The sequence below is a fragment of the Rattus norvegicus genome, chromosome 5 (genome assembly GCF_036323735.1).
Source record: "Rattus norvegicus strain BN/NHsdMcwi chromosome 5, GRCr8, whole genome shotgun sequence".
Classification (NCBI taxonomy): domain Eukaryota; kingdom Metazoa; phylum Chordata; class Mammalia; order Rodentia; family Muridae; genus Rattus; species Rattus norvegicus.
In genome coordinates, this window is record NC_086023.1 from 156,891,768 (window position 1) to 156,917,177 (window position 25,410).

General features: G+C 48.7%; 1 protein-coding gene across 1 annotated transcript; it reads left to right on the forward strand.

The window, feature by feature from the left end:
* Positions 1-5: 5 nt before the first annotated feature.
* Emc1 (ER membrane protein complex subunit 1) lies at positions 6-25,325 on the forward strand. Its single transcript, NM_001108690.1, has 23 exons — positions 6-125; positions 1,420-1,544; positions 2,117-2,182; positions 2,416-2,509; positions 3,989-4,117; positions 5,750-5,876; positions 6,385-6,534; positions 6,855-7,022; positions 7,159-7,230; positions 7,498-7,560; positions 8,014-8,136; positions 9,006-9,102; positions 9,385-9,507; positions 10,940-11,139; positions 11,278-11,427; positions 12,193-12,354; positions 13,039-13,158; positions 15,854-15,991; positions 17,392-17,565; positions 18,075-18,285; positions 20,366-20,450; positions 21,528-21,657; positions 21,789-25,325. Exons 1-23 carry the CDS (start codon positions 31-33, stop codon positions 21,966-21,968), a joined length of 2,982 nt encoding a protein of 993 aa, NP_001102160.1. The 5' UTR covers positions 6-30; the 3' UTR covers positions 21,969-25,325.
* Positions 25,326-25,410: the final 85 nt, after the last annotated feature.

Consider the following 25,410-nt stretch of genomic DNA (forward strand, 5'->3'; position numbering starts at 1 on the left):
CTGGCGGCGGGCGGTGCTTGGGCTTCAATCATGGCGGCGGCTGTGGAGTCCTGGTTCTGCCTCTGTGCTGTGCTACTTGTCCCTGCGGCCGCAGTCTACGAAGACCAAGTGGGCAAGTTTGACTGGTGCGTACGGGTGACGCTTCTCCTGGAAGTTGGTGTTTGCTTTCTCAGCATCTGTCTCCCTCCTGCTAACCTGAAGGAGAATTGCCATGGAGCTGGACCGAGCATATAACTTACAGGGGATGGGGCAGGTGTGCTTTAAGGGAGAAGTGAATGAATGAATGTTGCACCCTGCGCAGAATGAAAACGAGAGCGTCCCTTCTTCAGATATGAGGAGTTTGCCGACGTCAACCCAAGAGCATTATGTTAAGCACGGAAGGAACTCTTTTAAGCCTCCTTGTTTATGACTGTGCAGATTGCACCGTAGTGGAGGGAGCCCTGCCATCTAGGCACCCTTTAAGGGCTTTGGTCAGAGGTCACTAGTTCCCTCCTTTCCTGTCACGTCCGATTTCGTGGCTGTCAGGTTTGTGATCTCCTGGGTTCGAGGTCACTGGCCCACAAGTGAACTTTCATCCTCCTAGAACTAGCTGGTGTCACTTAGACCAGGTTCTAAAGTGAGCCTTTTTCTCTGAGGGACTCTCCGGGCGCATTGTGGCCTCTCCCTCTCCAAATTTATCGGCCTGACATTCGTTCACTCACCCCCCTCCCTTCAGACCGTGCTTATTTCAGATTGAATAAGTATTTACCCACGTCGGTTGTATGGTCCTGGGGAAATTGACAGACAACTAACAATAGTTTTTGGGGTTTTTTTTGTTGTTTTATTTTGTTTTAAAAAGGTGTTCATTTTGGGTTCTGGTCCCAACAGTCATTAGTCTTTCTGGACTTCGGTGGCTCACAACCATCTGTAATGGGATTGGATGTCCTTTTCTGGTGTGTCTGAAGACATCGACAGTGTACTCACATACATAAAATAAATAAATCTTGAAAAAAAAAAAAACCCCAGAAGCTCCTTTAAAACAAACTAAACAACACAGTGGTGTAAATGAGAGATGCAGTCTAAATGCCAGGCTTGCTTGGTGTGCCTCACAGAGCAGTATTTTCTCATTGCAGCAGTGTGCTGGCACTTATGCCCCTGGAAGTCTATTTGTTACAGCTAAAAATTAATTAGGCCATGGACTCTTTGGGGGTGTTGCTTGAGGACGTAGGTGTTACATTTAGCTGTAAGACTGTTATTATCTGTCATGTACTTGGTTCCAATTCTCTCCTATCTTCTTTTGCTTCTGAGTACATTGCACGGAAGTCTTGTATGCTTGAAGCTTTTCATTAGCACACATTTCTTGCATGTGATGAGGGAGATGTGGTGGTGTGAACCAGCCACTGTCTTTGGGCCCTGATGTTCCCCTGGACTGGTCCTCAGGAGACAGCAGTACGTTGGGAAGCTCAAGTTTGCCTCCTTGGAGTTCTCCCCTGGATCCAAGAAGTTGGTTGTGGCCACAGAGAAGAATGTGATTGCAGCATTGAATTCTCGGACTGGAGAGATTTGTGAGTGAACTCTGGAGGCTGGAGGCTTCAGGGAGGGATGCTGACTGGGTGAATCCGAGTGACCCATGGCTTCTCTAGTCTTGTCATCTTTCAATATGTATGTCTGTGGTATTAGCCTTTGTAATTCATTCCCTCAACTGTGAAGGTCCTTAAGATAATACTGCAAAAGCTACATTCTCTCCTGTTTTGTAGTAAAGGCTTAAATGACTACTCTTGAGTTATCCCTGGGATTGTTAGTGAAAAGAGAACTTATAGACTGTTTTCTTATGAAATTGGGTGGATTTTGTTACTCTTATTGTTGCTCCTTCATGTATTTGATGGGGTAGTAGTGGGCTGGAGGGGCAGAGACCCCAGATGGAGGAAAGCATTGTCTCTTGAGCCCCTTCTTCTCCTCCTCCTCCTCCTCCTCCCCCCTTACTGTCCAGTGAGTGGGTCTAGGTTATAGCAGTTAGTGGTACTCCTTGTTTCCTAATTAAAGTTAGATAATGCTGTGCAGATGAAGGTCTCAGTCCCTTCCTGGTCTTGTTGGGTCACAGTCACTCATAGCAATGTCTGACTTTCTTATCTCTCAGTGTGGCGCCATGTTGACAAGGGTACAGCAGAAGGGGCTGTGGATGCCATGCTGGTCCATGGGCAAGGTAAGCGGAGCCCTCCTGGTCTCCATTGTGGCCTCAGCCCCATCTCCCATTTCTTGGTTCTTAGAATGGGTCTGATGGGGAAGGGAGGAGAGCTGCGTCTGACAGTGAAAGAAACAAAGGACCCGATTAACAATGTCTGTGTACATCCATGAGCTGGAGGCAGGGTCATGGCTCAGCCCTTGTGAGCCAACTGAGGAAGTTTCCAATATGGCAGTGGTCTTTCTGTCTTCCAGATGCAATCACTGTATCCAATGGAGGGCGCATCATGCGTTCTTGGGAGACTAACATCGGGGGCCTGAACTGGGAGATAACTCTGGACAGTGGCAGGTAGGGAAGAAGTGGTGCTTCATGGTGGCTGAGTGAAGGGACCTGGATAGGTAACAACTCTGGGCCATTGAGTTTTTTTTTAAAAAATTCCCTCAGGGATCACTGAAGAGACATAGATGCCCATCCTTTAAAGTTTTTTTTCTTATGTATATGGGTGTTTTGGCCACTTGTATATCCATGGTCCACATGAGTCCAGTATCTTTGGAGGCCAGAAGGGTGTTGAATTTAGGCACACTGGAAGATTGGCCATCCCCTCCCCGCATTGAGGCAGAGTCTATCTAGCTCTGGCTATCCTGGAAATACTTAGGTCAGCCTGGCTTTGAACTCAAAGAGATCCCTCTGCCTTTACTTCCCAAGTGTGTGCCACCACACCTGCCTCAGATGCCCACTCCTGATTTGCTTGCTGTAGCCCATGCGTGTTTATTCACTGAGCAAGTGAGATTGTGGAAAGAGAATCTATAAATGATCTCCTGTGAATTAAGATTTTGCTAATTGGTCACCTGTTAGGTGCACAGCTCTGTCCTAGACACAGTCAGTGTCTATTCTGTTCCTGAACACTGTTGAATCTTAACAGAACATACGGGCTTTGTATGCCGTGTTCCGGGTAGAAGGACACAATACAAGCTTTCCATGTTTCTGAATGTTTGTGCTGAGACAGATCTCATGTAGCCCAGGCTACCCTCAAAGTAGCTACATAGACTGACTTTGGACTTGAATTAGTTTTAGTTGTTATCATCATGTGTGTGTATCTTGGGGTGATGTGTTGTGGGAAGGACAGCGTGCATGCCATGTGAGGTAGAGGTTAGTGAACAACTCTGGAGCCAGTTTTCTCTTTCTACCTTTTTGTCGGTTCTGGGGATTGAACTTGGGTTGTCAGCCTTGCTCAGCCAGTGCCTTTCTTTACCTGCCAAGCCATCTTGACAGTCCTGGCCTTCACCTTCTGACACTCCTGCTTCTACCTTGCAAGGTCTGGGATGGCAGAACCGTACCAACATACTTGAAACACCATATTTTAGTTCTCTGTCAGAAAACAGCGTGGCCTGCTGCCTCACCTTTGCTGAGATTAATTGTGGGTTCGCTGGCCTCTGCTTAGGTATCTTATAGTAGCAGTTCAGTGGATTAACATTTGGTGGACCACAGGGGATGAGAACACTCTAAATCTGAGACAGCTCTGTCATCAGGCTCATGCCTAGTCGTGACCATGGTTCTAAGCTTTCAGTGATAGCCTTGCCTGATGGGGGCATGCTAGAGGGTTAGCTGGGAGAGGAAGATGTGATCTGAAGGAGATTTGGGGGATGGAGAGCAGTGCACCTAAGTGGTTGCAAGGCAGATTCTCAGGTTGGCAGAGCCAGGATTCGGCGAACCGGTACTGGGATCCAGGTATATTTGTTTTCTGACTTAGCAAATGTCAGCGAGCAGCACCAGAGGCAGCAGTGGGGCAGCCATTCCAGCTGCAATCCTCACCACACCTGTGCTCAGTTTCCAGGCACTCGGGCTGGTGGGCCTCCAGGAGACAGTGAGGTACGTTGCGGTTCTGAAGAAGACGACCCTCACTCTCCATCACCTCTCTAGTGGGCACCTGAAGTGGGTGGAGCATCTGCCAGAAAGGTAAGGCTCTCTCCTCCCAAGTGATGACCTCTAATGCTCTGTCTCCTTGAGGGTGCTTGGCCAAGTGCCCTTCCGTTGGCACTGCGTGGGAGTGGTATGCTTGTGCACATGGGTCCGAGTGGAAAGGCTTGGCTACACACTTGGAGTGTACTTGGAAGGGTGAAGAAGTTTCAAACTGGGGCACTAGAGCTGCCACATGAGGGGGCTGCTCCTGCGCAAGTGCACAGGGCTCTGGGCCTTTCTGCAGCTTTTTAACAGTAGTCTGATACTGTCTTCACGGTAAGGGTTCCCACTGCGGGGAGGGGCTGAGGGAGGCTCCAAGTGGTTTCCAGTGGTCTTGGGAGTTAGAAGCATGAAAACGAGGGTGGGTAGAGGTCAGGCAGGCGTTGGCTTCAGCCACTTGTAATCGTTTCCCAAAGATTTTCAGAAGTGAAATTGCTAAAGTTAGGCTGGAGGTAGGCTTGGCAGCAGAGCCTGCCTGGCATGCACAGGGCCCTGCACCCTGCATTTGGCTCTTTTTTTTTTCCTTTTAGGTTTTCTGAGACAGGGTTTCTCTGTGTGTCTCTGGCTATCACTAGAACTCACTCTGTAGACCAGGCTGGCCTCCCAACTTACAGAGATCTGCTTGCCTCTGTCTCCCAAGTGCTAGGATTAAAGAACCATAGTTGCTTGGCCTTTGTTTGGTTCTTAGCCTTACTAAAAATGGGTCAAATCCCTAGGTGAGCATGGTGGTGTGCATCACACACACATAGACAGACAGACATACATACAGACACACACACACAGACACGCACCCCCCTAACTCTAGAGGGAAGCCAAGATGTGAGGATAACAAGTTCAAGGCCATCTTGGGCTATAAAGTGAGAGCTTTGTTTGTTTGCTTTTTTAAAGATTTATTTATTTTATTTATATGCGTACACTGTCACTGTCTTCAGACACACCAGAAGAGGGCACCAGATCCCATTACAGATGGTTGTGAGCTACCATGTGGTTGCTGGGAATTGAACTCAGAACCTCTGGAAGAGAGACAGTGCTCTTAACCACTGAACCATCTCTCCAGCCCTGTTTGCTTGTTTTTCAAGAAAGAAAAACAAACTAAAAGCCAGAAAACAAAAAAACCCAAATACCCAAAAGTCAGTATTCTAGAGAACTAAGTAAAACATCCATGAGTCTGGCTTACCTGATGGGGTGGGCCTACTTCCACAGCCTTACTCAGCCATCTGGTGTGCGCCCCACATACAAGTAGGCATGTCACATCTGTCACTTAGGAAAAGCTGGCAGTCTGGTTTATATATGTGATAGCAATTTGAGCATGTTGATGAGAAATTCAAATTAAAGACAAAAGCAAGACTAGAGGCAGGGCTGGACAGGGGGCAGGGCCAGGTAGTGGGGTGGGGCTGGGTAGTGGGGCTCCTGCCTAGCATTTGTGAGGCTCTGGGTTTGATCCCTCACACTGCAAACAGTAACAGCAAAGAATCCAAAAGCAAAGGCTGTGTGAGCCAAACAACTCCAGTTGGGGCTTTTCAGTTAGTGACAGCTCACTCAGAAATGGCAGCTTGATTTTGAAAGCCCCTGGGAAAGCTCAGGTCTAAGGGCTCAGCTGGTGGTCTTGTCCTCTCTTCCCTCCCTTAGTGACAGCATCCTCTACCAGATGGTGTATTCCTACGGCTCCGGGGTGGTGTGGGCCCTTGGCATCGTTCCCTTCAGCCATGTGAACATCGTCAAGTTTAACGTGGAGGATGGAGAGATTGTTCAGCAGGTACAGAAGGCACCTGGCTCCTTGTGGGTGGTAAGGAGTTGATGGAGGCCGCCTTTTCACGGGGGTCCAAGGAACTTGGCAGGGCAGTTGCAAGAGCAGCTTGTGTTCCTGATGCCCGTCTGTTGCTGCTGGCTACGGGATGCTGGCTTGTCCTCAGCGTGCGATTAAGGCACTTTGTTAACACACAGTGCTCTTTTGGGCTGGCTGAAGAGCTACTCAGACCTAGGCACTGTCTCTTTAAGAGTTTCTAAGGGAGCTATGAAAGGATGGGAGTACAGCCTGGAAGAACCCCTGTGACCCTCAGGCTCACTGTGTAGGCCAGGCTGGCTGGCTTCAAACTCACAGATTCCTGGACCTCTGCCTCCGAGTGCTGGGATTAAAGGTGTGCCACCATGCTTGGCCAGGCATGCATTTTGAGCTTGAGCTGGCGGGATTCCAGCAGTTATTCTGCTGATTTGCTGAGAGGGACCATGGTGATCTTCATGAGTGTTGTAAAATCTCTCCTCAGGTCAGGGTTTGGACCCCCTGGCTGCAGCACCTGACTGGAGCCTGTGGTGTTGTAGACGAGGCTGTCCTGGTATGCCCAGACCCCAGCTCACATTCGCTCCACACTTTGGCCCTGGAGACGGAGTGGGAACTGCGGCAGATCCCCCTGCAGGTGAGAGGCTGCTCTTTTGGTCTGAGATGTCACCTGCTGTAGGGTGGAGGAGGACTGGCAGGATTGCTTAGGGACAAGCAGTGTTTCCCTGTGAGGTTGCTCATGCTTTCCTGAGCTGTGACAGGCATGGGGAGAGGGTTAGCTCTGGCTGACCTGTTGTCAGAGGCTACAAGCCATGGTCTCTTTTGGGGACCTTGAATAGGGGCTTCTGGAGCCATCTGCCCTAGTTTAGAACTGCTCCCTGGCAAAGCAGGGCAGACAACCATGGTCTTGATGGTGTGGGAGGGGTAAGCTTCTCACCCTTCTTCTTGTTTCCCTAGTCTCCTGACTTAGAATTTGGAAGTGGATTCCAGCCCCAAGTGCTGCCCACGCAGCCCAGCCCAGTGGCTCCTTCTCGGGCCCAGTTCTTCCTGCAGTTGTCCCCGGGCCACTATGCTCTACTGCACTACCACCACGGCGCCGTGACTCTGCTCAAAAACTTTCCCCAGGTAACTGCAGGCCGAGCAGATGCTAGGACTAGAGGGGTCTTCCAGGACAAAGCTAGTAGGAGGCAGAACTTTTGAACCTTGACACGTTTGCCTTAAGTCCCACTGTCTGGGAGCTGCTATCTCACTTTCCTTGCAGGCCACACTTGTCAGCTTTGCTACCACAGGGGAGAAGACAGTGGCTGCAGTCATGACCTGTCGCACTGAAGTGGTGAGTACTATGGGATCCCTGACAGTCGGTGTCAGGGTATGTCGACCTGTTCATGGGTAGGACACTGCAGACAGATGAGTTCTCCTCTCATCTCTACAGTAGGAACAGGATCCTAATGGCTACCTTACTCCCCCCCAGTCTGTTACGGGTTCATAGGCTTGCAGGGTGGGCCATAAGAAGTAAGATTTGCCTTCTGACTGTGCTGAGAAGACAGAAGTTTCTGGGAAGTAACCGTTGGCTGAGGGTTCTCTCATCTTCTTTCTCTAGCAAAAACCTGGCAGTGCTGGAGATGGGTCTGTGGCGAGCTTCCCTGAGACATCTGGTGCACAGGTAGGGTGTGGCATTGGGTGGTGTGGCAAACCTGGTAATGCAGGAGTCATTCAAGAAACCAAGATCAACTGAGGCTACCAGGTCCCCTCAAGTTCTCAGCTTCAGGTGGGGTCCACGTACTGTCAGCTAAATGGCCTGTCTTGTCCCTTCTCATGGCAAGATGAAGAGGAAGACTCCAGGGATCTCTTCTTCTTTTTTTTTTTTTCTTTTTTCTTTTTTTTCGGAGCTGGGGACCAAACCCAGGGCCTTGCGCTTGTTAGGCAAGCGCTCTACCTCTGAGCTAAATCCCCAACCCACTAGTTGTGATCTTGTTCATTTACTCAGCAACTTTATTTCCGCTCTCTTGACTTTGCACATGTTTCTTTTCTGGCCCATTCCTTCTCTAGGGGGTTTGACTGTCTTTTGATACACTTTAAGGGACTTATTGTTGGCTTGTGCTGTGTGTACTTCTAGGACTCTCTGGCTTGCTTCAATCAGACCTACACCATTAACCTGTACTTAGTAGAGACAGGTCGGCGGCTACTAGACACTTCGATTTCCTTCAGCTTGGAGCAGAAGGGCACTCGACCTGAGCAGGTAAGATAGCCTTGGCCTTCACACTCTGTTCTCTGGGCTTCATATCCTTGGGGCTGGGCCACAGCTGTAGCCCTGGATTAGGGCTTTCTGAACAAGGTTCTGAGTTCCTCCAGAGCTCCTGCTGCTATTGTCATTTTAGATATATTATTTTATGTGTATGGGTGTTTGGATTGCATGTCTTATGTGTACCACATGGGCACATGGAACATCTGATCCCCTGGGACTGGAGTTACAGACGGCTGGGAGCTGCCAGGTGGTAATAGGAATTGAACCCCGACTTCTGCCAGAGCAATATGTGCTCTGACTCCCCAGCCCCACCTTTGTCCAGCAGTTGATGTGTGTGAGGCCCTGCACTTAGCTTTTGGTCAGCGTTAATCCATAGGACACCTTGGCAGTCTCGTGGGTTGGTTGTTACTGGCCTGGTTTGTGAATGTGCTGGTTGCCCAGGGCATTTTGAGCCATGGAGCTAGTAAGACATGTTGCTGGGGTTCAGACTCCAGACTGACTCCCTAGATGTAATCTTACTCATCGTTCTTCTGGAGACATTGAATTGTGTCCCTCAGCTTCTGGGATGGGGCCTTTTCATCTCTAAAATGGGAAGTCCTGGCCTGGCCTTCTGCTCACCTTGTTGGGTCCAGCTGGGGCGTGAAGGAAGTCAAATACTTGCTGTCCTTCATAGACGCATCAGAGAGAGCCTCAGCTCATTGCTGGCTCTAAAGAACGTGTGCTTTCTTGGTGATGTCCAGATAATCGCTGTATTGTTTAGACATCAAGTCATGCCATGGCCTGGACTTCAGCCAAACCCCAGCCCTTTGAATCTTGGGGTCCAGTACCTTAGAGCCATTTGACTTCTTCTGTTTGGCTTATAGCTGTACGTCCAGGTGTTCTTGAAGAAGGATGACTCGGTGGGCTACCGGGCCTTGGTGCAGACACAGGACCATCTGCAGCTGTTCCTGCAGCAGCTTGGTAAGTGCCTCATGCAGCCATGTGTGTCTCTGCCTGCTCTAAATTCCAGTCAGGTGGTAGAGGGGGATGGAGGGTTGTACTCAGGCTTGGGAAAGATTCATGCAGAGTGTACCCTGTGAATTTGCTGAGTTCCTTAGGGGTGTAAATTGAGATAGAGAAGTTCCTCACTTGACTGTTGATCTCATGAGAACTTTTACATAAGACTTGAACTCTGAGCCACCCCTAAGCATCTCCTCAGGGCTAGGGAGCCAGGCTGAGCTCTTCCAAACCGATTCCTTGTAGCCGGGAAGGTGGTGTTGTGGAGCCGAGAGGAGTCCCTGGCAGAAGTCGTGTGCCTGGAGATGGTGGATCTCCCCCTGACTGGGGCACAGGCTGAGCTGGAAGGAGAATTTGGCAAGAAGGCAGGTATGAACCAAGGGAGGCTGCTCCAGGGAGGGCTGGCTGGGTTTATGGCCCTCACTGTGTCCCTGACTTCTGGGCTCAGTCAAGTGTTCTGAAGGAGTCCTGTGACCAGTTTCCGGTGCATCAGCAGCCCTGTGGCTTAGGCAGCCACACTTTTGCTGAGTCCCTCTAGTGAAAGGTCCTGAGGCAAAAACGTCTTTGCTTAGTATAATAGTAGATGTCACTGCCTACTTGATGTTGTCAGGCTCCGTTTCACACACCTTCACCCATTGTCTCCAGTGCCACAGGCACATGTACCTAAAGAGACGTGACTGGAGATAGCCCTGTGCTCTCTGAGCCAGCAATGGCTCCATCAGTGGTCATCTGATGAACCTGATTCATTCCTCTCCAGTGCAGTCCTGTCCCCCGCACCCCCCATCCATTCATCCAGCTGTCCAGGAGGCAGCTGTTGAGGGCATCGTCTAGGTCAGGTACACTGCTAGGTATTGTGTATTTTCTTAAGCTGACAATTAACTTAACTTTACCATCTATTTCTGCTGCTGGACCCAGCGATTCAAGGTAAATCTTGCTCTTGCTGCCTGTTATGTTTTGTTTGCCCACATGGCTAGCATTTGGTTAGTTTTTCTGACTTGCATCAGTGAAACACACAGTGTGTATGTGCAGACCGTTCTGCTTGTGACTTGCTGCTCTTTGAGTTGTGGTTGGAGGAAAAGAGATGAGCAAAGATTATTCCCTTAGTGAGTACTTCCCACACACTGACGTTAGTGTGACAGTCCATATGTCTGTCATACGATCTGTTCCTTATAACAGGCCTCTGGGATACCTGCCTTCTCATAAAGGAGGGGCCAAAGGCACAGAGGTCAAGCACATTTCTCAGGGTTGCTCAGCAGAAGACACTAGAGCTGGGATTTAATTTATGCCGAGACCTTCTTCCTTACTATGGTATCCTGCACCTGTCACGTCTCTAAGGCAGGACACTTTCAGGGAGATGCCTCACCAATGGAGTCAGGAGCAAGGGAGAATGATGGCCTTAGGAATAGATTGCAGAAAGGGATGCTGGGAACAGGTTAGCAAAGTAGAATGAAATAACGGGAGACCATTCATGCATGCACCTGCTCCTGCTGCACCCGAGGCCCACACTTATGTGCTTTCCCTTGGTTGTCCCGGCATGGCTGTATCCTGCATGGCTGATTCTTACCTCTTATTCTCCTATTACAAGATTCTAGGTAGGGGAGGTCCTAAGAGCGAGGTAAGGAGGCTTTGGAAGATTCTGCATGGCTGTACCAGAGTGTGGGATTGCTGGCATCTTAAATAGAATGCCTGGAGCGTGACTGGCTGGAAGGTTCTTCAGGAGAGGGAGAGGTCCCTCCTGGGAAAGCACACACCTTGCTGGACTCCTAGTCTGATGGAGCGCCCTCCTTCCTCCCGACACCAGATGGCTTGCTGGGGATGTTCCTGAAACGCCTGTCTTCCCAGCTCATCCTGCTCCAGGCCTGGACTTCCCACCTCTGGAAAATGTTCTACGACGCTCGGAAGCCCCGAAGCCAGATTAAGAATGAGATCAACATCGACACCTTGGCTAGAGATGAGTTCAACCTGCAGAAAATGATGGTGATGGTAACAGCCTCAGGCAAGGTGAGCACGGGAGCCTGAGGGAGCAGAGCTTTGGTGTGGGTGCGGGCGCGGGCTCGGGCTTGCTCTGTTCCAGTTCACAAGGATAGAATTGGCTCTTCAGTTTTTCCTGTCACGAGTCAGTATTTGTTTTTCTTGCAGCTCTTTGGCATCGAGAGCAGCTCTGGCACCATTCTGTGGAAACAGTATCTGCCCAATGTTAAGCCGGACTCCTCCTTTAAGCTGATGGTCCAGAGGACTACTGCCCATTTCCCCCACCCGCCCCAGTGCACGCTGCTGGTGAAGGACAAGGTGAGGCCAGCCACCGTGTGCTGCTGTCTGCATATGTCACAGCCGAAGTCTCTCCCATGTCTTGGGCATTCTGTGGGAAGCTCTTGGGATGGAAGTCTTGTTTTTGCCAGTTTCTGGCCTGGGTGGAGGAACCATCCAGCTGCAATGTGGAACTGGCTAGGAACCAGATTCACCCTCACTGGCGCTTTTCCTTAGCAGTTAGGCTGTCCCCGGTAGCTGAGTGTCTGATTCCTTTCTGAGAGAAAGCAGGCTTTCATAGACTCCCAAAGCTATTATGATTTCTGCCTCCAGAGTTTGAATGGATTTTCATGGACCTGGTTTGTGAGGTAGGGTTTGGTAGATAACTCTTTTGCCCTCTGCAATCATTAGATGGTTGAGTTGTGCTTGACTTGGTTTGGGGACCCATGGTCTCACTATGTAGCCCTGGCTAGCCCGAAACTAGCTGTGTAGCCCGAGTGGCTTCAAGCTTGCAGAGAGATGAAGATGCGAGAGTTAAAGGCATGTACCGCTACCCCTGGCTGGCATTTGGCTTTGATTTGCTCCTTGGCATGCTCAGTTCTTACCGCGACTTGGAGCTGGAAGCAGTCCAGCCTTTCTCCTTTTCACATCAGCCTAGAGACCTGTCCTCTTCCGCCAAGATTTTACCTTCATGAAGATGGCAGAAATCAGGGAGTTCCTCATGGCTTAGTTCCTGAGCATCCTGGCTCACCTGTAGGGTGTGTGCTCCCTCTGTGTCGGAATCTAACTGTTTTCCTCCCATTGCAGGAAACAGGAATGAGCTCTCTGTTTGTCTTCAACCCCATTTTTGGCAAGTGGAGTCAGGTAGCTCCCCCAGTGTTGAAGCGCCCCATCCTGCAGTCCTTGCTTCTCCCGGTCATGGATCAAGACTATGCCAAGGTGTTGCTGTTGGTGGATGATGAATACAAGGTACTTTGTGCTGTGAGGAATGGAGTTTTCTGTGTGGAGCTGGCTGTGGGATGGGGTGTCAGACGCAGGCATTCACCACCACACCTGGCCATGGTTTTATTACCTGAATTATGTGTTTTTATGTGCACTTCAAGTGCATGTAGCTGCAGAGACTAGAAGCATCAGATCCCCTAGAGCTGGAGTTATAGGTGGTTACAAGTCTCCCAATGTAGGTACTAGGAATTGAACTGGTGACCTCTGGAAGAACAGTACATGATTTTAACCACTGAGCTAATTCTCCAGCCCCCAGCACTGAGGTTCTTTTTTTTTTTTTTTTTTTTTTTTAAAGATTTTATTTATTTACTGTATGTATGTGAGTACACTGTCACTGTCTTCAGACACACCAGAAGAGGGCATCAGATCTCATTACAGATGGTTGTGAGCCACCATGTGGTTGCTGGGAATTGAACTCAGGACCTCTGGAAGAGCAGACAGTGCTCTTAACCACTGAGCCATCTCTCCAGCCCCCGAGCACTGAGGTTCTTAACAGAGCCACATTTAAGCCTTAAACAGACCCAGTGACTTGTTTTATGATTTACTGCTTTATGCTTAAAGCTTTCTGTAGTGGGCAAGCACTAATGGCTCTTGAGAAATGGGCTTCAAGGTTTCTGACTTGAATTTTATTTATTCTCCTGTGTTTTCAAGGTCACAGCTTTCCCAGCTACTCGGAATGTTTTGCGACAGCTACATGAACTTGCCCCCTCCATCTTCTTCTACTTGGTGGATGCCGAGCAGGGGCGGCTCAGCGGGTATCGGCTTCGCAAGGTAGGGAAGGAGCAGCTCTGGGGTTTTCCTGATGTCTGGATAAAGAATGGCCGTGATACCCAATTCAGGTGCACCCATTTGTTGATGCCGGGTGGGCAACTGCTGTGTGGACGTGATCCTCAGTACTTCAGAGGTGGGGATACAGATCTTGTAGCCCAGGAAGGGTGTGCCGTCCTGTCTGAGGAAGGAGGCAGGTATGAGGCCTGGATTGAGCATACAAAAGTGACGCTGTCGACTGTGCAGCAGACCATCTGCTTTGGACTCCTCTTCCCAGAAATGGATCAGTTGGCTCTGAAGGCGTTCAGCCCTCCCCAGTATTCATGCACGCTGGCTTTGAAGTTTACAAAGGGCTGGCCTTGTCTTTGGTAGCAGGGCTGTCTAGAAGGAACTTTGTGTGGTATTTGGTCACCAGAGAGCCCTCCTCTTCTGTCCTTTAGCATGTTTTGACAGACAAATCGAGAACAGACATTAACAGCTTAGACCCAGCTCAGACTTCGTGGTTCAGCTTGACTGCTTGCTAACCTGTGGTCTAGAACATACTATATCCCAGCCCTGTTTTCAGGTGTGTAAAGTAAGACAATGAGGGTAACAAGGAGGCGCGGCAGATGAAGGCTCTCACTCCAAAGCTTGACAATCTGAGCTCTGTCCTTTAGACCCATGTTGGAAGGAGGAAACTACTGCCCACAGAGTGTTCTTTGACATGTATACATATATATATATATAGAGAGAGATAGATAGATAGATAGATAGATAGATAGATAGATAGATAGATTCATTCTCTGACCTTTACATGTATATACATGTAGATAAATGGATAGATGGATAGATAGATGGATGGATGGATAGATAGATAGATAGGTAGATAGATAGATAGATAGATAGATAGATAGATAGATAGATAGATAGATAGGAGAGATGCTAAAGCAGGGAGCTGGGAATATAGCTCAATCCACAATTCCAGAGCTCAGGAAGCTGAGACAAGAGGATTGCCATGAGTTCAAGACCAGCCTGAACTCCATAGTGAGACCCTGCCTCAAGATAATAAATAGGTGACTAGGGTTCGAGGCAGAAAAGACATTAAATGGGAATGCAGATAAATAAAGCTCAGTTCTCCAAGTAGGAAATCATTCCATGAGCTACGTGGATGCATGTGTCCCTGCAGCCATGCTTACAGCATTACCAATAGACAGCACACAGTTGGCAGGGACGGCTGGGGATGGGGTGAATGGATGTGTATGTGTTGCTCATGAGACCTTTTTATTTCTTTGAGATGGGGTCTCTACATAACCCTGGCTTTCCTGGAACTCAGGAGGTAGTCCAGGCTGGCCATGACCTCACAGAGCTCTGCCTGTTAGGGGAACGTTATACCCTTCTCAATGGCAGTGGGTTCACATAGCTCTGATTCTTTACTATTCCTTTTATTTTTATTTGCATGTGTGTGGTTTTGCCTGCATATATGTTTGTGCACCGTGGAAGGCCAGAAAAGTGTGTTGGGTCACCTGGGCCTGGATTCACAGGTGCCCGAATTGTTACGTGGGGAACAAACCCAGGTCCGCTGCGACAGCAGCCAGTGCTCCTCACCACTGAGCCATCTCCCCAGCCTTCTAATATTTTTAGTAAAAATTTATTAATAAGGACTGGAGAGATGGCTCAGTGGTGGCTCCTAACACCATGTCAGATTTTGCCTGTAACTCTAGCTCCCGGGAACTCAATGTTCTCTTCTTGCATCCACTGGTGCTTACACACATGTGCCCTTACATACACTATACACATAACAGTCAAAGCCAGCAATGTAGTTCCAAGGTTGAGAGCACTAGTCGTTCCTGTAGAGGACCTGGGTTCATTTCCCAGCACCCACGTGGTGGCTCACAACAGCCTGAACTGCTGTCCCAAGGACCCAGTGCCCTCTCCTGACCTCTAAGGGCACTAGGCATGCATGTTTGTGATCCTCTTGTCTCAGCTTCCTGAGCTCTGGGACAGTTGGCAGGGCTATATTCCCAGCTCCCTGCTTTAGCATCTTCCTTATTTCCTCAATTAATGAAGTTACATTCATTTATTCTCTGTGAATGTGGGGGAGGCTGAACTCTGGTGGTCAGGCTTGGCAGCAAGCACCTTTGCCAGCTAAGCCATCTTGCCAGGGCTGGTATCTTTCTTTTTCTTTGAGTCATGATCTCACTGTGTAGTCCTGCCTAGCTGGTGTGGCATGTATGTATGATGTAGATCAGGTAAATCTTTATTAAACCGAGCCTTTCAGACTTCTTCATAGCTTTGTTTTTGTGTGTGTATACATGTTTGTGAGGGTGTAAGTGCACATATACATGTTTGTATAGTGGCTAGAGGACAGCTTTGGCTGTCATTTCTCAGTGCTGTTCTTTGTGGGGTCTCTCACTGGGCTGGAGCTCACAAAGTACGCTGGGCTGGCTGGTGAGTGAGCCTCAGGGATCCTTGACTCCACCTTCCCAGTCCTGGGATCCTAAGTGCGGCCACCAGCAGACTTCCTTTACCTGGGTCTGGGAATCAAACTCGGAAAGCATTTCACTGCCTTACCTGTAACCATGCGGCCTGAGCTGAGTCTGTTCCTGGTCCCTCCCGCATTTAGGCCTCCACTATCACACCGCAGGCTGGGCCAGCTGGAGCGTGCCTCTGACGGGCCCTGGTCTAGCTCGGTATCACAAGCACTCTTGCTCCTCCCTAGGATCTCACTACAGAACTGAGTTGGGAGCTGATCATCCCCCCAGAAGTGCAACGGGTCGTCCAGGTGAAGGGGAAGCGCAGCAGTGAGCACGTGCACTCCCAGGGCCGGGTGATGGGGGATCGAAGCGTGCTCTACAAGGTACGCTGTGCCTCCTGGCACGGAAAGGCTGGGTTTTCTAATTAATTAGTTTATTTATTTTTAATTTTTATTGGAAATATTTCTTTATTTACACTTCAAATGTTATTCCCTTTCCCAGTTTCCTGTCCATAAGCCCCCTATTCCCTCCCCCTCCCCCATAAGGGTGTTCCTCCCCATTCACTCCTCCTTACCTCCCCCCAACATTCCCTTGCATTGGGGGTTCAACCTTGGCAGGACCAAGGGCTTCCCCTTCCACTGGTGCCCCAACAAGGCTATTCTCTGCTACATATGCAGTTGGAGCCCTGGGTCAGTCCATGTGTAGTCTTCGGGTAGTGGTTTAGTCCCTGGGAGCTCTGATTGGTTGGCACTGGTTTTATATATTAATATGTATTGTTTCTAGATTTTTTTTTTTTAACAAGTCAGAGTCTCATTATGTAGCCCTGGCTGGCCTGGAAGAGCACCTTGCCTCTGACTCCTGGGTGTTGGTATTTAAGTCATAGACTATCGTGCCCTACTTATATTACTATTGATAAGTATTTTTTTTTTTTTTTTTTGGTTCTTTTTTTCGGAGCTGGGGATCGAACCCAGGGCCTTGCGCTTCCTAGGCAAGCGCTCTACCACTGAGCTAAATCCCCAACCCCTATTGATAAGTATTATATGTTATTATATCATTATGCTGTATTATTACATGATTTATTTTGTATGTGTACCGTGGCCTATGTGTGGAGGTGCTGTGTATGTATCCAGGGCTTCTGTCACCTAGGAACAGTACTCTGCCATCAAGCTATGTGCCCAGCCTGTACATCCCCCCCCCCCAACCCCTACCTCGGGATCTGGGCATGGCAGGAGCCGCCATCTTCTCTCAGTGCGTGCTCTATGGAACTCCTCATTAGATGCTTGTTTTATTAATAGTACAGGTAGGACTACAGTCTTCTGGGGTTTAAGGTTAATTAGTCCATCAGAAATTTCACATAGGTTTTGTGACATTTTGTGGGCTTCAAACTATAGCTCATATAGAAGAGTGGCACACTTAACTCTCACTCAGGAGGCTGAGGCAGGAGGATTGAAACTCAAGGGCGGTTTAGACTATGTAGTGACACTCAAGAGTGGTGGCGAGCAGACGGCTCAGCAGATGGCTCAAGGGCACTTGCACTCAGCGCCCGTACAGTGGAAGGTAAAATGGCTGCATCATAGGGCTTCTGAGAGGACTAAGGGATACGCTAGGCATTCCTTGTGGCCCTAGCCCTTGGAAACCATGTAGGGAGCTGTTTTGCTCAGTAGTCCCCTGCCAGGCTGCAGAGCTCCATAGTGGCCCCAGGCCTCAGGGCTCACAGGAGAACCAAGCATGACATGTTACTATGGTGGGTCCTAAAGTTTGTCACTGTGGTTTCTCTCCCCAGAGTCTGAACCCCAACTTGCTGGCTGTGGTGACGGAGAGCACGGATGTCCATCACGAGCGCACCTTTATTGGCATCTTCCTCATTGACGGTGTCACTGGCCGCATTATCCACTCCTCTGTGCAGAAGAAGGCTAGGGGCCCTGTCCACCTTGTGCATTCAGAGAACTGGGTGGTGGTAAGGACTCACTGGCAGGGACACAGCAGCTCAGGAGGTCCCTGAGTCTTATGTCCTTTCCAGAAACAGCAGCTAAATTGTGCTTTCTGAGGACTCCAGCCCCCAGTAGGCAGCACAGGGTCAGACAGGATGGGGCCTGGGGATCAGGGCTGACTGGGCTGTTCCACTCTTCCCATTGACTGTGGGTCCTTGAACCGATCTTGTGAGCTCTTTGGTTGCACTGTGAAGTAAGGAGAGTAGTGGTCTCCTCGGGGTTAACTGGGTACAGTGTACCTCATCAGCACCCAGAAGTTAGCTGCTGTTACCAGAGAACAATAGCAGTTCCTGTGCCGTGGACACAGTGGACGATCTGGACAAAGCCGTTAGTAATAGAAGGTATAAAATTGCAATAAGGAAGAAGAGCAGAGAGCAGCTGGGTCTTTTCCTCCCTGGCCTGCAGCTGCTGGGAATGGTGTTCCCTTTCCAGGTGTCTGACACGAAACCCCAATTGCTTCCCCTTCTGCTCACAGTACCAGTACTGGAACTCTAAGGCTCGGCGCAATGAGCTGACGGCCCTGGAGCTCTACGAGGGCACTGAGCAGTACAATGCCACTGCCTTCAGCTCCCTAGACCGACCCCAGCTGCCCCAGGTCCTCCAGCAGTCCTACATCTTCCCTTCCTCCATCAGTGCCATGGAGGCTACCATCACCGAGCGGGGCATCACCAGCCGGCACTTGCTCAGTGAGTGTTGGGAGGAGGGCTTCAGCTGTCGAGAGGCTGCTGGGAGGATGCCCCACTTCTGCTTGCTTCCTTCAGCTCCGCCTGCCTTTGCCTAGTCCTGGATGTCATGAACCACTGCCTGCCTTTGGTGCTTTCTCCCATCCCCAATTGAGAAACCTGTCCCCAGTGTCATTTGTTTTAGCTACATACATTTTTTAGGTTAGTATTCAAAATACTGGGTTTCCCTTAGGCATTGTCATAGAGCTGTGTCATTATTCTTTGTTCTTTGTGCTCTTCCCCTCTGCTGGTCACTTCCTTCCCTCTACAGAGTCCCTCTTCTGCCTCTGTGCAGCATGGACTTCCCCAGGCTCTCTCATCCACCTGCCATCTCTTCTTTTCTTTCATGGTCCTCTTTCTACTTTTATGACAACACACACACCACACACACACACACACAGACACACCACACACACAAACATACACACACCACTTACACACTACACATACAACACACCACACACACATGCCACACACATACCACATATACACCTACTACACACACAAACACACATCACACACATGATTCACACATAACACACTGTAGGAATTTTACAACAACAACACACCACATACACATACACACATTCACACCACACACACACTCACACCACACACACACTCACACCACACACGCACGAGAGAGAGAGAGAGAGAGAGAGAGAGAGAGAGAGAGAGAGAGAAACTTGTCTTTCTGTACCTGACTTCATGTCTTTGTTGTTATTTGAGACAGGATCTCACATTGCCCAAGGTAGCCTCAAACTCTGAATCTTCCTGCCTCCACCTCTTGAATGCCCAGCATCCTGATTTCTGGTTTGTTAGTTTTTGAGATAGGGTCTCTCTACATAGCCCTGACTGCCTGGAATTCACTATGTGGCCAGGCTGTCGTCAAACCCCAGTGATCCTCTCTGCCTCCCAAGTGCTAGGACTAAAAGTGTGCACCACTATGCCTGATCCTGATGACATGTTTTAATTTCCTCAAAATTTATTTTATGTGTATGGGTGTTTTGCACACACTGTGTACCACATGTATGCCTGGTGCTCAGGAAAGCCAGAAGAGGGTATTAGATTCACCGGACGGAAGTCACAGGTAGTTACAAGTAGTTGTGGGCTGCCTTGTGGAGTTGAGAATCAAGCTCTGGTCCCAGAAGGACACTAGTGCTCTAACCACTGAGTGCTGTCCCCAGTGCTCCTCCAACCCCTCACCATTTCTTTTCTTTCTTTTTTTTTTTTTTTAAGATTTATTTATTTTAGTCTATCTTCAGACACACCAGAAGAGGGAATCAGATTCCATTACAGATGGTTGTGAGCCACCATGTGGTTGCTGAGGATTTGAACTCAGGACCTCTGGAAGAGCAGTCAGTGCTCTTAACCATTGAGCCATCCCTCCAGCCCCTGCCCCACGTCTTTCTTTCTTTTTTTTTTTTTTTTTTGGTTCTTTTTTTTTCGGAGCTGGGGATCGAACCCAGGGCCTTGCGCTTCCTAGGCAAGTGCTCTACCACTGAGCTAAATCCCCAACCCCGCCCCACGTCTTTCTTAACATAGCCTGTGCAGACTTGTGTGGAATCTAGAGAGCTCACTCAGTATAGTCTGGGTTAAGACTCGGTGGGAGACTAACAGGCTCCTGGCCCTGCTCAGGTTTACCCAAGACTCTTGGCTCTGATCTTCTACAGGTACTTAGTGTTACTTACTGTCAAGCAGGAGAGCTAGCTCTGGACCTTGTGGGACCTTTGGCCACCATTACGAAACTGCTGTTGTCCAATGCTTGCTCCTCTGCATTCTTCCTGCGTTATCCAGCAGCTACGTGGCCTCAGGCTCACTAAACTGTGAAGAACCCAGTGTCTTCATGTCAGGCACCGTCACCCATGCCTGTGTGTATTAGTGCTTTACTGTTTCCAGGAGTTTCATTTCGTTTGTTTTTGATTATTTAACAGGACCTTGGTGACCTATTTCTTTCTTAACTTTAAATCTTTATTGTAAACCTCTGTTTAACTGGCCTCATCCAGGATTCAGTAAATGTGAACCTTCATCTTTCCCCGTGCAGTTGGGCTGCCTTCTGGAGCAATCCTTTCCCTCCCCAAAGCCTTGCTGGATCCCCGGCGCCCAGAGATCCCAACAGAACAAAGCAGGTGAGGCGGTTGTGGGCACAAGGCTCTGATTGTTAGGACTGAATCCATGCACAGTGCTAGTGCTCAGTCTGCTGTGCTAGTGGCCCTGCCTCTGGGAGCTGATGCTTGGGTGGAAAAAGGACATTAAGTAACAAGCTAAGTGAATGATGTTACTGGTAAATGCTAAGGAGGAAAAAGAGTCCAGAAAGCTGTGAGGGGGCCAGGGTTGTGTGTGGAAGAATTTGAGATCAGGCCCTGGGAAGTTCCTTGGGAAGGTGATCTGAAGGTAGTTGGTTGGTGTAGGTTCTTGTATGGGTACCTGAGAATGTTCCAGGCAGAGGAAACAGACCCATAGCTCAGAAGTCATGCCTGGAATAGTGAAGGGTGAAGATGTAGGAAGAGAAGCAGGTGAGGAAGGGAAGCCTAGAGCTCCTGAATCTCTGCCTGTCTTCTTCCCTGTATTCTAAAGTCTTTTTTTCCCTTAGGGAAACCCAGAAGGGCAGGCAGTGGGAGGGATAGAGAATGGCTTGAAACAAGAAACAGGGTGGGGCTAGAAGAACCCTGAACCCTTTCTGAGGATGAAGCAGACTGAGGCACTTGTGTGAAGAGCAGGAGTTGCTAGTGGTTCAGGGTGTTGGTTTGAAAATGGCCTGACTTTCTTCTGGTGTGCAACGGTGACCATCTGTGTGATGTTTTTGTTTGGTTTTTGAGACAGGATCTCACCCTAGCACAGGCTGGCTTGGAAATCACTATAGCCCAAGCTGGCCTGGAACTTTGAACTTGAGACAGTCCTCCTGTCTCAGCTTCCAAAGTGCTGGGAATTATGGGTAGATGCTCCTGCCTGGCTTGTATTATGTGTTCTTACCACATTTGAACAACTTAGGAGTCTGGTGCTTAACCTTAGTCTCCAACCAGCCTTCCTTACAGCCCTTCACTGTTGGCTCAGCTGCTGTATTTGTAACAGTCCGACTGAAGTAGGCCTCAGACGAGATTCAGGTTTAGTGTGTGTCCTGGGACCTGGATCTAAGGAAGGGCAGCCAAGAAAGAGATCCCTTTACAGCAGCTTTTAGAGTCCCTGTCCCTACCTGTGTTTTGCAGAGAAGAGAACCTGATCCCGTATTCCCCAGATGTCCAGGTCCATGCAGAGCGATTCATCAACTATAACCAGACAGTCTCTCGAATGCGAGGCATCTATACAGCGCCCTCAGGCCTGGAGTCCACATGTTTGGTGAGTGGTCCCGTGTGGCATCTGCAGTGGTGGTCTCGTGCCTTGAGGATGCTACCTCATTCCTGACGGAGCCTGAGGTGCTGTGGCTCACTGGCTGTCTATCCCCAGTTCTCATTCTAGCTGTCTTCCAGGTTGTGGCCTATGGTCTGGATATTTACCAAACTCGAGTTTACCCATCCAAGCAGTTCGATGTCCTGAAAGATGACTATGACTATGTGCTCATCAGCAGTGTCCTTTTTGGCCTGGTTTTTGCCACCATGATCACGAAGAGGCTGGCACAGGTGAAACTCCTCAATCGAGCCTGGCGGTAAAATGGGAGCATCCTGCCAGAGTGGAGCCTCGGGGAAGAGAGACAGCTAAAGAGATATGGCCATGGACTGTTGGATCGTTGAGATTGGGTTGGGTTCTTGTCTCACTTAAGTTTTGAGGAAGAAGATGCACCTTCATGTAGAACTGCTTTGGGAATACGGTGACCCACACAGTCCTTGTGGGTCAGATACCCACCTCAGCGAGGACCTCCATGCATTTGATCACTGCTCTGTTTCCTGTATGTGCCCATCCATGGATGCTGTGGGTGTTTTGTCTTTGTTTTTTTCCTTCTGTGAGATCTCAGGTTTCTTTCTTCTGAGGCTGTTTAAATTGACTTTCGTTATCCTTTTGTGTCTCCAGTCTTACTAGACATACTCTGACATCCTATTCTCTGCCTCTTGCTTTCAAGCCTGATGGGTCAGCTCTGCCTTTAAGGTGTGCATGGCTGCCTGACTGATGGGGTGGATGCAGGAACGTTCTTAGCCAAGGTCTGAGGGTTTCTCCCTGAAGTAAGAGAAGTTAGGGAGTGAGAACTAATTTTAACCAAGTTTTCATTCCAGCCACCATTTTTTTTTTCAACCTATTAAAGCCAAGCACATAACAGTAATTTGATTTTTTTCACCCACAACCTATAATTTTTCTCCTGAGTATAACAAGGCTAAAACCTTTAATTCTCTGTCTGTCTGCCTGTCTGTCTGTCTGTCTTCCTTCCTTCCTTCCTTTCTTTTGGTTTTGGGAGACAGGATTTCTCTGTGTAACCCTGGCTGTCCTGGAACTCTCTCTGTAGACCAGGCTGGTCTTGAACTCAACAGATATCTGCCTGCTTCTGCTTCCCGAGTGCTGGAATCAAAGGTGTGTGCTACCACCTGCCTTAGGGCAAAGGCCTTTTAAAGCTACCAGATTGTCTGCACCATGGTGAGATCGTGAGGTCCCAGTACGTCATATCTCATTGTCCCTACAGGCCCCTCTAGACATCCTATAGCCCAGCTGGAGGAAAGGGTCTTTGTTAAAACCTTATTTATTCTTGATTGGTTTTTTTTTTTTTTTGAGACAGAGTTTTGCTCAGTAATCCATGCTCGCCTCAAACTTGCTATTCTCCTGCCTTAGCCTCCCAGTGTTGGGATTGCAGGTGTTTGCCATCATGCTTGGTAGTGGGCAAGTTTTAAATTTCATTGGTATAATTTTCTATGTGGCATTAGGCATAGAATCCAAGGTCTCTCATGCCAGGCAAGTTCTCTGCACTGAGCTCTCCATAAGGCGAGCCGTGAGGGCTGTTATTTTTCTTAAGTAGTTTTAAAATCTTACTAATTTAAGTTTTGGGGGGAGGGGCTGGAAGGAGGATGCTGGGACTCGAACCCAGGGCCTCATATGTTAGTGCACACTCTACTTCTACTACTGTGTTAGAGCCTCAACACATCTAACCTTTTTACTTATTTTATTGGGACGGGGTCTCACCATGTAGCCCTGGCTGGACTAGAACTAGTTGTATAGACCACGGGTGGGCTTTTGTGTGGGGTGTGTGCATTCCTGCCTGGGGCTTTTGTGGGGCGTGTGTGTGTGTGTGTATGTGTGTGTGTGTGTGTGTGTGTGTGTGTGTGCGCGCGCACGCACTCTTTTCTGTGTGTACTCCTATATGGGCTTCTGTATGCTGCACAGAAAGAATCCTAAGTTTTATCTTGTTTGTGAATTTGGTGACTGACTGATTGTTTTTTTGATGGCTCAGCGGTTAAGAGCGCTGACTGTTCTTCCAGAGGTCCAGAGTTCAATTCCCAGCAACCACATGGTGGCTCACAACCATCTGTAATGGGATCTGATACCCTCTCTGGTGTGTCTGAAGACAGCTACAGTGCACTTATATACCTAAAATAAATAAATAATTCTTAAAAAAACAAAAAAACAAAAACAGAAACAAAGAGAGAAGAGGGACGGCAATGATGACCATGCTCTCTGAATAAAGCTGATGATCAGTGACTTTGCCTCAGCTCTGTTTTGTGTCTTCAGAGTTCACTTCCAAGCTACTTTTGCATCCAAATTAAAAAAAAAGAAAAAAGAAAAAAAGAAAAGCCAGATGTGGTAGCATACCCCTATAAAAGCAGCAGTTGAGAGGTAGAGGAGGGAGGGTCAGAAGTTGAAGTGTGTGACTGAAGTCGAAGGGTATCTTCAGCTACATGCTCAGCCTAGGCTATAAGAAACAGTGGTTACAAGTATCTGCTGCCTTTTCAGTTCAGTTCCCAGCACTCGCACTGGGCGCCTCACAAGCACCTGTAACTCCGCCTCAAGGAGATTCAGCATCCTCTCCCTGCTCTGCGCGTACACAAATGCATGTACAGAATAACTTTCAAAAAAATCAGGGAAAAATGGAGCTATTTAGGGCAACATGCCAACATCCTTGTCAGCGATAACCAGTTTCCTCTCCTGGGTTAGTGATCATCTGTCACTTCCAGTGACAGGCCCTATACTGCTGGCTTTGTAAGAAGCGGCCTGGGAGAAGGCATTGGGACCCATTCTGCTCTAGTTTTGTTTTGTTACAAGGTCTCACCTTGCAACTCTGACTGGCCTGAATGAACAGAGATGCGCTTGGATTAAAGGCATATACCCTAGACTCCAAGGATAGTCTTGAGATAGAGTGGCTGGAATTTTGTGCAAGATAAGTGATTCTCACCACACTATCCTGTTTTGTTTGCTTTAAGATTTATTTTTTATGAGTGTTTCCCCTCATTTGTGTGAGTGCCTGGTGCCCATGGAGGCCAGAAGATGTTGGATCCTCCAGGAACTGGAGTTAGGGATGATTGCGAGCCACCATGTGGGTCCTGGGAACTGAACTGAGGTTTCTGGAGGATTTGCCTCCTATAGTGCCTGCCAGGTTTCTACAGTACAGTTAGTCTGCAAGACTATTTTTCCTACTTATGTGCCAGAATCTTAAAGGGGTAATGGTCAGGAAGTGACCCTTTATGAAGCTCCTGATATTTCACCTTTAACTAATACCATTTCACCAAAGCTGCTCAAAGCAGGAGGCTCTGCTAAGGCCAGGGGAATGGAGAGATGGCTCAGTGGTTAAGAGCACTGATGCAGTACTGATTGCTCTTTCTGAGGTCCTGAGTTCAAATCCCAGCAACTGCATGGTGGCTCACAACCATCTGTAATGAGATCTGATGCCCTCTTCTGGTGTGTCTGAAGACAGCTACAGTATACTTAAATGTAATAAATAAATCTTAAAAAAAAAAAAAAGCCAAGGCATAGGTGAAGTCTTAACTTTTCTCCTAAGTCCTGTGTAGACCAAGCTTGCCTTGAATTCACAATGCTCTGCCTTCTCAACCTTGAGATTAAAAGTCTGGGCCACCATGCCTGGCTTCATTTTTTTTTTTTTAAAGATTTATTTTATTATATGATACACTGTTGCTGTCTTCAGACCCACCAGAAGAGGGCATCAGATCCCATTACAGA

Coding starts and splice junctions, on each gene's coding strand:
- Emc1 (NM_001108690.1), top strand. CDS start 31: ATGGCGGCGGCTGTGGAGTCCTGGTTCTGCCTCTGTGCTGTGCTACTT. Junction 12,355..13,038: donor TGGTGGATGATGAATACAAG/GTACTTTGTGCT, acceptor TGTGTTTTCAAG/GTCACAGCTTTCCCAGCTAC. Junction 13,159..15,853: donor GCGGGTATCGGCTTCGCAAG/GTAGGGAAGGAG, acceptor GCTCCTCCCTAG/GATCTCACTACAGAACTGAG.